Consider the following 17,335-nt stretch of genomic DNA (forward strand, 5'->3'; position numbering starts at 1 on the left):
TTCTAGGTGCAACATCTCCCAAAACACTAACATACAAAATTTAGCATGTCAGTCCCCAAAGATGGCCGATACAGCAAAGAATGTGGACGAGGTAGAGGAAGCCAGATGTCCAGAGGAAGGCCACGCTATTGGAGAGGAGCAAAGAACAGAGCAGGTGGAGGAGGAGGATGAGAACTGCTGCAAAGTGGAGCCAGACTGCGAGGAGCTTTCAGTTTCACAGGAGCAGAGACAGGCTATGGTGATCTCTGACCTCGCTAGCCCAACTGTTAGCGTCATCAGTATCAGCAGCGATGAGGAGGAGGGCGCGCAAAGACATTCAATTGGAGAGTGAGTATTGACTACCATGCTCCTCTTCCTAACATCTCTTTAAAGCATTCAAATTGAGTGTCTGATTTGATACATCTCTCTGCACACAGATGTAAGGGGAGTGCAGATTGTGAAGCGTGTCAGAGCACCGTCAGTATGGAGAGAGTCTGTTCTCTCAGCAGTCCAGACAGTACGCTCAGCACCAGTTCTTCTGCCTCATCTCAGTCCAGCACATCTCCCTGCAAACACCCCAACAGGTAAAGTAGGGATAGTAGCTTCAGACTGTCCTTGAACAGATGAGATACTGCCTGGTTTTAAAAGTCTCCATTGGACAGATTAGCCCAAATTTTAAAATAGTACATGACAACCAAAATAAGTGTGCAACATTGAGAGATATTCTGTTCAGCTACTACGCCGTAAGTTGCCGCATACATTCTTATTGCAGCATGTCGGACGATGAACAGGAGAGTGGTTGTGACACCGTGGACAGCTCGCCTGCATCACATACCTCTGGCCATAGCAACAGTCCCTTCACAGAAAGGCGCTATATTGCTGACAGCAACCAGAACTGCGAGCCTTGCGTCGCATGTGTTGCCCCGGAGACCGAGCCCAGCAAACCAACAGTTCGTACTGTTGTGGTGCCTCCAATGCGGGTGCAGAACAACAACAATAATAACCCTGCAGTCAGTGAAACTCATGGCAACACAGGTAATGGTTTACATTTGCTGCCAGATTTATACACGTTCTTACTCTACTTAAAAGGGGGATGAGCAGTAGATTAACACACTGATCATTCTAAACTAAAATGATAGTTAATGATATGGTTAACATGACTATATTCCTTCATTGTGCTCAATTGCTAAGTGTCTGAAGTATACTTTAAATAATTGTTGAGTCAGACAACTTGCAAATCCATGACTAGGTCGCGCTAGCTCAAAGGTCTTGTCACCACTGCTGCCGTCTGCTCCACAGGTCACGTGGCCTTGGATTATGTCGTTTTAGTAGGCCACAGAAGTTCTCACAGGTGATTATGGGTTACATGCCCTGACATATCTGCTTTGATCGTTGGAGTGGATATCTGTTTGCTGTCAACACTTCTTACTCAAGGCTGAGAGACCCTCTGTTTCTGTGTGGATTTTCATTTCTTGAATCTGCATAAGGCATGTGCAATTGCCCCAAAGATACCAGTCAGTATTTCTTTATTGGTGCTAGACTGGACACATGCTATATGTAGACTTTATAACAGTTGTGGTAAGTGGGACCACGGGCAACAACTGTCATTTAAGATCTGCCTTTCTTTTTAAAAATAAGACCCTTTAAAGTGCAAGGTTTACTGTAAATCCTTAGAAAATCATACAGATTCATATTACCTTTATGTCTCCAACCTCCAAACTATTACAACTAAAGGCACACATAAAAGGGCACAGCTTCCTATTCTAAGGCTGCCATGTGTATTTTTAGCCAATGGTCTGACCCTCACTATAAGCTCTATGAACAAGCTCGGTTACAAACTACTCCCTGACCCCCAAAACATATCTATTTATGATCATCTAAATGAAAGAACAGATATAACTGTGTTTAATGGTTTGGAACTGATCAAGCACAGCTGAAATCACCAATAAGCCTTCAGAGCCTCCTGCCACAAATGTTGCCATTTCTCTGGATGTAGTTGGATCTCTGGCTCAATCTTGTTTGCCTGTTATTTACAATCTAATATTGTTAGTAGGACACTGTGTTGTTTGTGTTTATAAGTGTCATTTCAGTCTTTCCGTGTTCTCTTCTTTACCCCTTTTCACATGACCTGCTTCCTCAGGCTTAGAGTCTTCATGCCAGTCCAAAGGGCGCAGTTTTCCTGGGCGACAACATCATCACTCCACTCCCCTCCTCAACAGGCCTCAGAAAATTACCCCTGCATTCCAGCCCCAGCAACAGCAGCCTATTGGCTTTGGGCAGGTAAGCACATGCAGTCGCATACCGTGAACGTAAATAAAGACACTAGTACAAGTTAGAGATGGCACGATACCACTTTTTTATGTCCGATACCGATATCATAAATTTGGATATCTGCCGATACCGATATGAATCCGATATAGTGTGTTTTTTAATCAATAAAACAGTTTTTTAATATCTTGCTGCTTTTTGTATAAGTTCATACTCAAGTTTAAAAAAAAACCAAAACCACTAAAGCTATTCTGTTATACCTGTATGCAAAAAATACACTGCACCCAAAATATTTCATAGTTCAGCATTACTGATCAATCTAATAAACTTAAACCTACTCCATCCTCCCTATTCTGGTATTTTAAAGAGTAAGCAACCTAACTAATAGGGTTCTAAAACTCCCAGCAAAAAAAATTTTTTAAATGGGGAACCACCCACGCTCCACCTCATGATGCTTAATTGACGTAATCAACTTTCATTTGATGCAGTGTGAAAAAAAAATGCACAGAAATAAATTATTTTCCAAGAATAATTAAATAGATTCAACATCTTTCTTCAACAGAATTGCAGACTGCACAGATCGTACCTCCCCAAAGGAAAAAGTAGTATAGCTTACTAGGGTATATTAGACTTAATAGTTACTATATACTGTAATGGACTTCTATACATTTTACATCAGATTAAAACTTGGGTGTAAGATTCAGATAACTATTTATTAAAAGCTAGACATTTTAAATGAGAATAAGAAAGAAAAGTATGTCTTTGTGCCCCACTTTTCCCTGTTCGGCCCCCCTGGCTAAACTTTGCTAGATCCGCCCCTGCACAGTTACCAGCCGTCAGCTACGTAGAAAAGGATCCTGGTGTAGAATGTAAATAAATTCTAAAAACAGCTTATCAAGCTTAAACGTGCTGCTGTTGTTCAGCCGCTGGTTTCCTCTTTCTGGCACGAAGTGAGCAATAAACAAACAAGAGAGACGGACTCGCGACAGAAAAGCCGATCAGCTGATCAGTAATTATTTTCACGTTTGAAGTAGCAGCAGGAGAGGGAGGGAGAGAGAGGCAGTCACTCCATATATCGGTTGTTAAGCTTAACGCGGGAATGCTTTACAAACATTCAGAGATGAACTTAGACATTTGCTTTACTTCTCTCTGGGATAACTTCCTCGGAAGTCGCAAGTTTTGTGAGGTGCTTTTTTTTGATATTTAATGGATCGGATTACTTTTTTTTCTTTTTTCTCCGATATCTGATCCAGTAATTTACGTCAGTATTAGACCGATACCGATACGTAATATCGGATCGGTCCATCTCTAGTACAAGTAAACTTATTTTTGAAAAAAAAATTCTATCTGCCTCATCAAGTAATATTGACTGTAAAATTATTTGCACAAATTTGAGATTTTGAGAACAACAATTTTGACATAAGAAACTTGTCCTGAAAGGGCAAAATATGTTTCTTCTTCAAAAGAAGTCTGAGCAAAAGCATAAAAAGCTTGGTTTTAGCTCCAGGCAGAAATAATCCTGGTGTGTCTTTATGAACGTAATTGGCTGTTGCTTGTAGAACGCCTCATCTTATAATTTTTGTCAGCGTCAAGTCTTTTTCTGGAATGTAAAGCAGCAATGGCAACTTGTAAAATAACATGATATTATTAAAGTAACAGAGGTACTTGTGACTACACTCACTACAGTTTAATGTGTGATAAAGAGCACAACATTTGAATTTCAAATATTTCCTTTTTGAGGTAGTGCAGCAGTCAAGTTCATACTGTAAGTGGAACTTCCCTGGGAGGAGCAACATCATAGCAGTGCTCCCAAATGGTGTCAGATGATTTAAGTTTCCAAATATTTTTAAAGATGAAGGTATTTTACTTTGATACTGTTCATTTACTCTTATGTGCATTGGTACACAAGCAGATGATGCCGCTGTTGGTGACTGATAACATGGAAGGTGTTTACATGCAAGCGCATGGAAACAGCAGCATCTAGTGGCTCGCAAAGACTCACTCGGTACCGATGAATCTGAGGTCGTTGAATGTGAAATGTTGTTGTTCTTCGCTCCTTCAGGTGCAACATTTCAGTTCCTGCCATCAGGAATGGAACGGGAACTTTTCCCACCGGAGACCACAGGCCTACATCCCTCCCACCATGCATGGGCACACTTTCACTCTCTCCCACAGCAGCCCAAACCACACTACGGGCCCCCACCCACACCTTGGTGGACATCCGCACTCCCAGCCCACCATACTGTCTTACCCTCCGTCTGGTTCTCTGGTCACAGCTGCACCTGTGGCCCACCTCCTGGCCTCTCCTGGGGCCACCCGCCCCGTCCTTCAGCCAACCTACAGCATCTCCCATCCGGCAGGCATTGTGCATCAAGTCGCAGTAGGCATCAACCCCCGGCTGCTACCCTCCCCCACCTTGCACCCCCAGGGCCAGTTCAAGCCCCTCTTTCCCCCGCACTCCTACATTGCCTCTCCCGCCTATGGCAGTTTCCCTCTCAGCCCTACCAAAATAAACCAGTACCCTTACATCTGAGCATGGCTGCTCAGGTACCCTTCATACCACCTGAGGGCTAAGTGAGCAGGGCGAAATATATCTTTAACCACAAACAACATGGTTTTTATTTCTGAAAAACCATGGCACAACCACAGAGAAAGCAAACTATTTTTTGAATCATGTAGACTTGAGTGTAATTGAACTTCAAGCTTTAAAAAACAAAAAACAAAACAAAAAAAAGAGTTCCAATGGTAGAGATGATTTGGCAAAAATTAAGAAGGAAGTAACGTATGAATGATTGAATGAAAGAATGAATGAATAGTTAAACTCACACTTAATGTGTTTTGCACATTTGATATATCTTTGCATTGGATCTTCTACGAATACTCCTCAAGACAGGTGAATAATTGGGGTGTTGTTGAATAGTTAGACTTTGCACCCCTGATCCCAGCTATTTTTCTATATTGCCTTCTTACGTGTGTGCAAGACACATTCATCTTTGTAAAGCCATCCCAGTCTCTAGCTCTAGATTGACAGATGCACATGTCGTCCACAGTGTACGTTGTACTGCGTTTGAAGTATTTGTACCTTTTCGGTGTCTTTTGGTGTTTAGCAATGTCAAGTCAATTAACCGAATTAAATAGGGTTATTCCTCACGCTGCATGTGGTCTTGCATGAGCAAAAATGTAAACGGAAAGATGCATAGACGTTGCTCTTATTGTTTGTGTCACAAGACTTGCTGCATTGTATAACTGTCCCCAGCCATAGTGCCTTACATATTTGAGGTTGTTAATGTTACTACTTATATATGACTATATACATGAATATTAATGTACTGGACTGCAGCACTTGAAATTCCAATCAGTCGATGCATCCTATGTGTGAGTGTATATATATGCACATGTGTATATGTCCATGCATAGCCTGCATGGATGTGATGTATCGCGGATAGCGGTGCTTATATTTTCGAGTCTGTGTATATTTCAGCGTGTAGTGAGTTAATTTTTTTCCCCTCTGTTCTTTCAAGTAGAACAGCGTGCTTTGCTGTTGCAAATGCCTGCTGTTTCATTCAGTTCATTTTATTCTTTTATTTTTTTCATTCTCCAGTTCCCGAATGAACTAGTGTACAAAGTGCAAGTACTGAGTATTGCTTAATATTTGATAATCACTTTCTATTCAGTGAAACTCTTACTACTAACAGTATTTGTACTGTTTGAAACTGCAATACAATCTAAATAGTCGTTGATTATTCTTCATTTTTCGTCTTCGTATTTTCGTTTTTGAGTGTTTTCACTTTGTTTTTTGTTTTTATTTTTTTTTAGATGTTTAGAAGTGTGGTGGGCATGGCTTTGATTAGGTAAAGAAAAAATGCAAATTAATTCACAGTATGGAATCTTCTAAGCCTGAGCAAACCATGCAGTATTTGATATACACACATATATGGACATATATTATAGAGCTAGACTATTTAGTACAGATGCTTGATAAGGTGTGAGTTAATTGTGTGCAATTCTCTCATTTATGCATGTGTGACAAAGTTAACTTTTTCACTTTACATTATACCATTTGTTAAAGGCTTACAGCTTATCGGTGTCAACTGCTTATTTTATACATTCCGTCAGGGAGGATATATATACATATATAAGACTGTAGCACCAGTCTATATATATGTAGATATGCTGCGTGTGTGCGTTTTTGTTTTTTCTTCTGTTTGTTTTACTAGTTACATGTGTGGGTTTTTTTGTCTTTTTCTTTTCAAATGAAGTTGCTTGTGCAGCACCAAAGACTGTAATTCATTTCTTGAGCAAGGTAGCTATTCTGTTTGCATAGACCTCAGTTGTACTGTAGTTGTAGAATGGGGTTAAATTAAAACAAAAAAAAAGTTGTATTTAAAAAAAACAAAACAAACAAAAAAAACAGCTGAGGTTTTGTCTAGCTTATTGGGCAATTAATAAGTCGTATCATTTCTTTCTTGAATGTATCATAGATAAGCTGCTATATGATTGCCACTTCAATAGCTGTGAAATTAGGTGATTTCTCTCTGAGTTTAAACCTAGCGTTGCTATTTTTGTATAGGTCCCTAATTATCTGAAATAGAAGTGGTTTTGATTTTTGTGTTTTGCGTTCATATTTGAAGTGTCATTGTAACTACTGTATTGCTGATGATGAACATTAGTTGCATTTGTCGTTTCTCGGGGTGCGTGTTTTTTGCATCAGTATTTTATCCTTATTAACCTTTTGGGCTCGTCACTGCATATAAATGATGTATCGATGTAACTTAATTTTTGTATGTTTTCATATTGACGTTTTGTACACATCTGAAGCTATAGCTTGCAGGATTGAGTTAACTTTTTTATTGTGAGTAAACTGTGTGCTACCAGTACTCTCGTGGGTTATGAGGGCACTTCGAGATGCCGGGGGGGAAAACAAAAACATTGTGTTCCATTGGAAGACTTCTGTGTTGTTTCCACTAGTCACACACAAACGCACTTGCCACTAAGCACTTATAGAGGTAGGGAGGCTTGTTAGGGTTTGGGTGATTAGACTGTAAGAGAGAAATTTAGCCCAATTTTTCTGTTCTAAAATGACGTTTTCTGATTTGTTTTTATTGTTAAATTGGTTTGATCAAAGTATTTATTGCAGCCCTTTTATCTGTTCAATGTTATATCTGGCTAGGATATCAGTTTCACAGTTTGATATTCTAAACTGCCTTGAGTTCAGATCGCTCTCCCCTTTATGAGTGTCTAATATCAAAATGATGTTTTGTCGGTGCGAAACAGTTACCGTTGTGATATGTCCTTTCTTGAAATTGAGACAGTGTGAGCAGCACTGTTTATGTGCCTTGAGATTCAGAAAGTGAGAATTCATGCTGGTGATTTCTTCCCGATTTATTTGAGGAAGGAGTAGAATTCAGTAACAGTTCCCTACAGTGTAGAATGGACAAGTTTTTAACAGACATTTGACCAAGAGTTTAAAGAGGAAAGTAAGAAAAACAAGAAGCAGAGAATAAAAACAACTCAAAGTAGGACTTCATCACAGTGACTCTGATCAGCTTATACACATGAACAGCGTAGTGGTGGTTCTCCGCTTGTTTCACACAGTCGCCACGTAAAACCTCTCTGATTAACACACACATGCGTGCGCTTTGAATGACACTCACTCAATGGTCTTTGGATAGTCACTCTGGCTGAACAGCAGATGCAATACTTTACATTGTGCGGTCATTGCACCACCAAGTGTTCTTAGATAATCTCCATGCTTTACATTACCTTGCATGTACACCTTAGATGCTTCACTTTGTCTGCCTAGAAGCTGACTGCCTAGAGCAGCGCTCCTATCATGCAAGCTGAAGCTGAGTGGGAGTAACCAGAGCACGGCTGACAACACTGGCCTTTTAAAAATCAGAAGCTATGCTTTATATCCAGCAAGAGTATATCTGGGTGTTTTTGTTCTGGGTTCTGGACGAAAAGAGCTCTGTCGAGGAGGTTGTCATGTTCTCTGTCAGTCATGAGTGCAATACTCCACATTTCGCCACTGACATTGATATGGTTGTATGTTTTTTAATAGCTTTTGTCTGACTTGTATGCTTTACTGATCATACTCAAATATCCCTTTGGGAAAGAAAGCTTATGATGACAAGGCATGGACTTGGCAGATTAGTGCTTGAAATAGTTCCCCCAATAATAAGCATGTGAAATGTAATCTGTGTTTTGATTCCTTCAAAGGTATTCACCAGCAATGCGCCTGCATAAACTCTCCCGTACTTGTTTAGGAAAAGAATGGATGCAAGAGGAGAGAAATCTTAAAACTGTTTTTAATTTTCCACAAGATTGACACCTTGATTTCTTTTCTGGTTTTTTTTTTTTTTTTTTTTTTTTTGAAGATTCATCTAACATTTAACAGATAAAACAGTCATTTGTAAAATTACTTCTATTAATGTTATGACTTTGATATGGAAAAAAAAATCCTCTGCTGCGGTATTATCCTTTAGAGATCTTAATTCAGGGTGTGTATTAGTCTAATTGTGCTACTGTGTAACTGTTTGATTTTAATATGAGATTTGTTTTACTCAAGCTCTTATTTTCAGTTTTCTGGTCACTTGTATCAATTTCAGAGTTAATTCACACTGCAAGTTATGGAATCATCTGTTTGGATTGCTCATCAATTAGACTTGATAATTAAATCTGAACTGTTACTGTTTTAATACCTGTAGATTTTTTTTGTTTTGTTTTGTGGCTTTTATTTCCTCCTGTTTTTGGTTCGTTTGCTTTTTTAATTTTGTGCTACACTAGTTTGCCATGTAGCAATTGCACTGTGCAATATTTACAGTATGAGGACTGGGAAAACTAACTCTATGGATGTGATGTCTCTTTACAGTTTGCGATAGTGTTTCCTCTCTAGTTCTCAGTGATTTAGGTGTGACCAAGCCTTCTCTACTTTGTCACATTAAGCGGGTTTTCCAGGTGACTCTTTTGGTGAGTGTCAAAATAAGACTTTATGGTGTATTATTGTTAAGATTCACTTTGAATTAAAAAAAAAAAATCTATTGATGCAGTTCTTTCTGATTTGGTCTGTTCATTCACATTAATGCACATTAATATAAATGACGGATTGGACTCATTTCTATTTGTTTTAGTGTGTGACAGGAAAAGTAGAGTTTGCAAGGTAGTATCTTGACATTTATTGTCAAAAACAAAAAGACTATCCTTTAGAATTGTTTCAGGAGAAAACTGCTCAATTATCAGACATGAGAACCTGGAATCAGACAAAAGATGAGTTTTCTGTCAGTTAATCTGTTGCATTTAATCTCCAAACATGAATATGTTCGGATGAAACTGAAATTTGAACCTGAACACAATAAACTGCACCTACTGAAGAAGATTTTTGTGCTGTGATTGAAAGCTCCAAATCACAACAGTTCCCTCAATGGGCTTTATATTGTGCAGAGAAACCCAACAATCAGATTTGCCCATATGAGTAAGTACTTTGGTGACACTGGGAAGGAAGGACTCCCTTTTCTGACAAGAAGATGCCTCCGGCAGAACCAGGGTCTGTGAGGGGAAGACACCTGCTGCGACCGGTTGGGGATGAGGGGAGGAAGACCGGACAAAAGACACTGTGAAAGGGTAAAAAAGATGAATAATGGCTTATGACACAGTGATAAAACGTTAATAAGAAAGCTCCCAGCAGCCTCGATCTACTGCAGCGTCACTAAAGGGGAGGATTCAGGGTCACCTGATCCAGTCCCAACTATATGCTTAAAATCTATATTTTTAATAATTTATTTATAATATAATGTATTATATTTAAAATAAAAAATCAACAGCTGACATCTGTAGAAACTCACAGGAGGTAAAAACGGGAGTGTATGCGTCAAAAGCAGAAAAACATCGACGGCAGAAAAGTGTCTCCCGAATTAAAACCTGGAGCTTGTTCCACACATTCTTAAATAAGAAACACGAGTGAGCACAATTCTGAAAAATGTCAAATGATTATGGTTGCTAAATTACCTCAACCGGAAAGACGTGTTAATGTTCAAATGATAAAATGTTCAAATTGGTAAAAAATCGTGTTCAGTGGGCTTTGGTGTTGACGACCTGCTGTGTTTTCTGGGTCTGGCCTGCCATCCTGTGGACATCAAGAGGTACAACAGCCATTATCCGCACAATTAGGTATTCACGCATTAATTACGGTAACCATTAAGAAAGACAATGTACGTGTTAATAGGCTAGTGTCACGTGATTATTGTCGTTTTTAATATCAACCCAACATGTAAGAGCGCAAAGAAGACCAACCATCATTTTTTTTTAAGCAGCTCCACATAGAAATCTGATTCTTAACGAGTTACCGCCAGAAGAGGTCGTCCTGCCCTCTCGCTTCCATTCTCACTACAATTAACAGAGAGGTTAATTCGCCCAGTTTGGCCAGGAAGGTGGCACACTTCAAAATCATCCAGCCACAAGCAATCAGCGGTAGGCTGGCCTTTCTTTCATGACTGAATGTTGCCTGTGCGCAAGTAAATGCCTGCCATCCACCTGGACCAGATCTGGATGTGGCACTTCACCGCCAACAGCTAAATGTCAAACCTTTGGCAAAGTGCGCGCGCCGCCCTGCGCCACACAGTGATGATGGGTGGACCGAGCGGAGAGGGGCGATAGGGCACATTTCTTAATTTCCCTTCAGCGCCGCTTCCCCCACCATCCAGACCTGGACACGCGACGAGACCGCGGGACGGCCCTGTTTCCCGTTCACACAGCGATCCAATGTATTATTCACGAGCGAAACTTCAGCAACTTGTCCACTGGATATGGCTCCCGGTTTGAGGAGTGGGCGGACAGGTCACCTCAGAGTGGCGGGAACCGGCGGGGCAGACCCCGATGGGTGCTCGCCGCAGCGGACGGATGCAGGAGGAGAGGGGAGGTGTTTGAGGACCAGGTTGCGAGTCGGAGCAGCGGGGATGCTTGCAAACTGTCTGCTGTCTGTAGCAGTGCTTTTACTTCTTGTCCGGTGCTCTTTGGCCGCAGAGGGTAAGCACGCGCCGTCGCGCTATCTGCTCCAACATGCCGTGGCAGAGTGTGATTTTTATGCGTTCACATTTTTCACATCTAGGCTGTGACATCTGCTGTGGAAGAATGAGAACATGCTGAGTGGAAAATGGATCTTTTGTTTAACACGGGCACGTTTTGTAATCCGCTGCTGGGTGCGTGATTCACGGGCTGTGTGGATGCAGCTATGGTCTGCTCAACAGCTTTCTAAATCATTTTTAGGAAAAGAAAACTTCTATCCTTTAGCCATGAATCCAAATCTCTACAGTGTGATACACTGTTGGGCTTCTGCAATGAATGAGATTAGGGAGTATTTTCTCCCCTGGACAAGGTCTCTTATAAACGGCACTGCCACGAGATGATATTTTAGGGATGCTGTTGATTCTGGTCTACTCGGGGTTTGCTCATATGTGATGTAACGCTCACCTGAGCCTGAAGCCTTTGTCTCACTGATCAGATTGCACTGCACAGAGCACAGAGCTCTGTTTCTCCTCAGGGTGAGCAATCTCATCCTCAACGTTGTCTCCCAATTCAACTTCACTTCCCCATTGTTCCTTTGATGGCATTTTATTTGTGTTGCATTTCAATGACAGAGGCTATTAAGCCCCATTATTACAGCCAGTAATGAGCTGTAAGGAGTTATTCTGGGAATGCAGTGCAGTGCGGTCACAGGACAGTGTTTCAGAGCATCTGGGTCAGCACTAATGACACACATACTGCTGCCCACTGTAGGTCTGTTTGTCTCCTCTGGCATGTGAGGCAGCTGGGGTAAGGTTGGCCGACTTAGCTGCCCTTCAGCCATCACCGTTTGCCGGGAAAAGTGGTTGAAACAAAAGAACAAGACAGTCAGTCTCTTCATGTGCACTGCCTCGACTGCACAGGTGTCCTTGAAATCTTGTGTGTCCACGAGTGAAAACAGAACAAACACAAGGTGTTCTTTGCAGGAACTAAACTGAGAGTGGCTCCATCAGCCCTTTCCAGTCTGCATACTGTGATGTAGTGGTGGCTGTAGTCTCACCTCTGCTGATGCACTGCTACAGTAGCAGAGTCTCCTCCTCCTCCCTCCCACCACCTCCTCCTTTTCACAGTCAGCACATCCATTCTTAAACACATGAACACAGCAGCAGCACCTGAGTTGTACAGATAGAAGTGCATTTTTTACAGTATTTAAGTGATGTTTTTGCATTTATCTGTGTGCTGTCTTTTAGGTAGCATCAGTGCAACCTGCACCCTTTCCTCCAAAAAATAATTCCACCTTTTCTTACATTTGATTCAGCTGATGAGAGTATGTAGCCTACACCACATGAAGTTTAATTGACAGATTTTTGCATTTAAGTGTCCAACAAAGGACATAAAACATTCCTTTTATGAGCTATAGCAAAAAAAAAGAAAAGAAATAAAATACAAATAAAAAAAATAATACTATTACATAATGGATATAAAGTACAAAATTATTACACAGAAACTTGAACACTGCAGTCTTCTATAAATTAATTCATGCAACATTGACTGGGGTCCATTACGTTTTCTCCAATTATCATTGAGATGTAATGGGAAACGATGGGAATACTGATGCCATTTTTCTTTTTCTTTATCCTCTATGTATCAAGAAAAACCTAGTAGCAAACTAAACTGTGTGGAGGTTGCCAACACTAACAGAGGCTCGTCAGACATTTATAAAATCAGACCTCGATGTCTAATAAATTCTCTTTTTAGCTTAAACTTTTGTAGGGCATCATTAAATGTGTAGGTACTAATAGAAAGCATTCTATAGCATTGAAATCTTAAAGGAGCACAATGGGGTGAAGGTGACGTGAAAGAAGTTTGGAACCTTCAGCACGCCTGAAATTGGATATCTGGTGGTTAGTTACACAGGGGTTCACACAAGGGTGTGGGGTTCCCCTGCTCTCATGCTCCCTATGCCTATGCTGGGGAGGTTCTGGTGGACTTTCTGGTTAAATAAAGGAGGGGGGGGGGGGAAACAAAGCTTCAGAAGCCTTCTACAGAGACCAGAGGACGACTGTCTCAGCAGCACTCCAAAAATCAGGCTTTTACGGTAGAATGGATAAACTGAAGCCACTCTTGAGTAAACATCACCGATGGCCTGCCTAGAGTTTGGGTAGAAGAAAAAATAATTTTCTGGTCTTATCAGGAAAACAAAAAAAGCAATTAAACTGCAAAGACTTAGAGGTGGCAATTCACAGATGCTTTTCATCCTATCTGACAAACCTTGATAGGAGTAGGTTATGCCTGGGAGATCTGGGTAAACTGGCTAAATCCAGGTATTTAAAGCCTGCAAAAACTTATCCATAACGCTCTGCCAAAGTGGCTTTTACAAAGCCCAGAATTAAGGATTTATGCATGTTTGTTAATAAAACATTTCAATTTTCTGTCAGCACACTTTCACCTTATCATTATAGATAAATGCTTGACCTCTGTTATAGAAATTGTCCTCATTATACTGTGCAAGAAACAGCACTGAGCAGCTCATTTGTTTTATTTATTTATTTTTGCTTTGGATTGCATTTCCCTAAACTAATATACAATATATATTCTGGTTTAGTGCTATATTTGTGTATGCCTTTCTAAGGATTACTAAATAAAAAACACACTTAGTTTTCTGAACTCACTGCTGAACCAGAACAACATGTGATTTCTATGGTAACACCAATTTTTGACTAACAATGACATTTCCCCTTCAGAGCCCTCACCAGTCAGAGTCAATGTGAGATGCTGCGTCAGTGTGTGTGTCTCGAGTAATTTTCCAAGCAAAGACTAAGCTTTTGCCTCATGTTAGATTGTTGTTGAATAAATTCACAGAATCTCGTGCTGGCTTTATTGCTTTCTTATCAACAGCTGCTGAAATTATGCCCAGGGACATGCAGAAGAGCGAGCTAAGCAAAGGCTTCTGTATTCCTTCCACGATCAACTGACTTCTTCTGACGTAAGCTCTGTTTACTCCTGCGAGCACAGCCCGCCCGTTCGCTTATGAGTGCTGACAGCTTGGTTTTGACGCGGGGTTAACCTCATAGACCTCTGAGTATGAGAAGCCATCCCTGAGCTGTTGCCAGTCATCACTTTGTGCTTAGGAATTCATTGAAAGCAGGCATGAAAGTAAGATTGAAAGCTATTTCCTATTTGCAAAACATTCTGGGGGGTTTTTACTCATAAAATGAATGGTAATGTGAATTGAGTGGCTCGTGACACTATCTGTGTGCCTGCGTTTTTTAAGTCTTTCTAGCTGTGCAGTTTTCTTTTGTGTGTGTGTTTTCTGTTTTCTTGCATCTAGATGAGTCTTTTCAGAGCTGTCAGGATGGTCAGTGTGAAACTAACTTCTACAGATTTTTTTTTTTCTTCTTTTAAACACCACTCACGGTTGGTTTGGTACACTGTCTACATGAGCTGTGGGTTTTGAAGAGTACAGGGAGGGCCATTTATATGGATACGTTACGTTGAAACCAAGCACACCATTGTTTTTCTTGTGACATTACCAATAAGTTTGATGTGTCACATGGCCCTCTTCCTATTGAAAAAAACAAAAGTTGTATCCAAGATGGCCGACTTCTAAATGGCCACTATGGTCACCACCCATCTTGAGGAGTTTGCCCTTTCACATATACTAATGTGCCACAAACAGGACTTTAATATCACCAACCATTCCCATTTCATTGTGTATCCATATAAATGGCCCTCCCTGTATATTCAGTTAGGGTTCTAGGCCTATTAACTTCTCGTTAATGATCATGATTGACTACAACTGGTAGTTTCTCTTTGTCAGCATAAAAAGGATTTGATTGATAGCACTCTGAACAATGGGAAAGGCCAAGGAACTCAGTGAAGATCTAAGAAGGTCTCTTGGAGCCATTTCTACTACAGGTTACTAGATCATTAGTTTAAATGACTAATGATCACTTTGTCAAGGACTGGAAGAAGATCCAAACTGTCACCCTCAAATAAGAGCAAGTATGTTAGGATGTTCACGAACAATCAATGAACCACCAAGGCTCAAGCCTGCCATAAACTAAAAACTGCTGAAACACTGGTGTCACTGTCCACAGTGAAGGAAGTTTTAGATAATCAAGGACTAAGAGGATGGCGACCAAGAAAGAAACCACTGATCCAAAAACCCAAATAGTTGCTTCTGTTCATCTGGACATTGTGTTTTCACTGGGAGAAACGTTTCGTCACCCATCCAAGTGACTTCTTCAGTCTCAGCTGACTGCAGGCTTCCCCAACCTTATAAGCAGGACGTTTGCGTAACGACTGAAACTAGCACCACTGACTAACAATGGGCCATGAAGTCAGTTTCATGATCATTAATAAGCAAATTGTCATGACCATTGATCAATGAGTACTATTCACATGTACTGAATAGAAGTATACGTTTGGAGGAGTAAAGGTGAGGCTTTGCAAAATAAGAATTCTACCAGCTTTTAAGCACTGTGGTGATAGCATCATGCTTGGGTGCAGTTTTGCCACCAGTCGCATTGCTACATTGCACAAAATGGAAATGGATGAGGGCTACCTCAAAATTCTTAAACTTCACCTCAAATCGACAGCTAGACGGTTAAAGCTTGGACACAATTTGGATGTTCCATCAGCTCAATAATCCCAAACACACATGAAAATGAAGTTTGTAATGGATAAATCAGAGTAACATCAAGCTTCTGGAGTGGATTTTCTAAAGCCACAACCTCAACCCTATTGAAAATTTGCTGGATCTGTGCCAGTAAACCAACCTGTTTAAATGAACTTTACCAATTCTACCAAGAAGAATGATGAAATATCCAGCCAGAATTATGCCAAGTTTGTCGATGGCTAACAAAAGCATTTGGTTGAGTTGCAACGTGCAAAGGGCCATGTGACCAATTATTAGTGGGGTTCTATATATTTGATCCTGTATATATAATTTTGAGAGAAAATCCAAAATAAATTCAAACTTTTGCACCCAATTCTTGTTTTTAGTATTTGGTCATGAAAGATTAGCTATTTTAGGGGGATATCTGTGTGTGCAGGTGACTATTACTGTGCATAATTATTAGGCAACTTAACAAAAAACAAATATATACCCATTTCAATTATTTATTTTTACCAGTGAAACCAATATAACATCTCCACATTCACAAACAAAACAAAAACAAATCAGCGACCAATATAGCCACCTTTCTTTGCAAGGACACTCAAAAGCCTGCCATCCATGGATTCTGTCAGTGTTTTGATCTGTTCACCATCAACATTGCGTGCAGCAGCAACCACAGCCTCCCAGACACTGTTCAGAGAGGTGTACTGTTTTCCCTCCTTGTAAATCTCACATTTGATGATGGACCACAGGTTCTCAATGGGGTTCAGATCAGGTGAACAAGGTGGCCATGTCATTAGTTTTTCTTCTTTTATACCCTTTCTTGCCAGCCACGCTGTGGAGTACTTGGACGTGTGTGATGGAGCATTGTCCTGCATGAAAATCATGTTTTTCTTGAAGGATGCAGACTTCTTCCTGTACCACTGCTTGAAGAAGGTGTCTTCCAGAAACTGGCAGTAGGACTGGGAGTTGAGCTTGACTCCATCCTCAACCCGAAAAGGCCCCACAAGCTCATCTTTGATGATACCAGCCCAAACCAGTACTCCACCTCCACCTTGCTGGCGTCTGAGTCGGACTGGAGCTCTCTGCCCTTTACCAATCCAGCCACGGGCCCATCCATCTGGCCCATCAAGACTCACTCTCATTTCATCAGTCCATAAAACCTTAGAAAAATCAGTCTTGAGATATTTCTTGGCCCAGTCTTGACGTTTCAGCTTGTGTGTCTTGTTCAGTGGTGGTCGTCTTTCAGCCTTTCTTACCTTGGCCATGTCTCTGAGTATTGCACACCCTGTTGACTATTTTGAATGAAACGCTTGATTGTTCGATGATCACGCTTCAGAAGCTTTGCAATTTTGAGACTGCTGCATCCCTCTGCAAGATATCTCACTATTTTTGACTTTTCTGAGCCTGTCAAGTCCTTCTTTTGACCCATTTTGCCAAAGGAAAGGACGTTGCCTAATAATTATGCAC

At 40.7% G+C, this 17,335-nt stretch overlaps 2 protein-coding genes across 4 annotated transcripts in view; both read left to right on the forward strand.

Moving 5' to 3' along the window:
- hipk3b (homeodomain interacting protein kinase 3b) overlaps positions 1-8,953 on the forward strand; it is a 49,058-nt gene extending 40,105 nt beyond the window's left edge. For 2 of the 3 annotated variants that reach the window (XM_085400662.1, XM_085400666.1), the window contains exons 12-16: positions 7-327; positions 417-563; positions 752-1,014; positions 2,120-2,259; positions 4,310-8,953. In XM_085400662.1, coding sequence (XP_085256788.1) covers positions 7-327; positions 417-563; positions 752-1,014; positions 2,120-2,259; positions 4,310-4,780 — 1,342 coding nt within the window. In that variant the 3' untranslated portion in view covers positions 4,781-8,953. Of the gene's footprint in view, positions 1-6; positions 328-416; positions 564-751; positions 1,015-1,278; positions 1,331-2,119; positions 2,260-4,309 lie in introns of all 3 variants that reach the window. The other variant, XM_085400669.1, reaches the window with a different exon arrangement.
- Positions 8,954-10,405: 1,452 nt separating this feature from the next.
- Positions 10,406-17,335, forward strand: part of kiaa1549lb (KIAA1549-like b) — a 64,523-nt gene continuing 57,593 nt past the window's right edge. The window contains exon 1 of the mRNA XM_085400679.1: positions 10,406-11,268. Within this exon, the coding sequence (XP_085256805.1) occupies positions 11,049-11,268 (220 nt within the window). The 5' untranslated portion in view covers positions 10,406-11,048. The remainder of the gene's footprint in view (positions 11,269-17,335) is intronic.

Source organism: Rhamphochromis longiceps, linkage group LG1 (genome assembly GCF_057381845.1).
Source record: "Rhamphochromis longiceps isolate RC_006_pf linkage group LG1, R_longiceps_female_GT1.1, whole genome shotgun sequence".
NCBI classification, from domain to species: Eukaryota; Metazoa; Chordata; class Actinopteri; order Cichliformes; family Cichlidae; genus Rhamphochromis; species Rhamphochromis longiceps.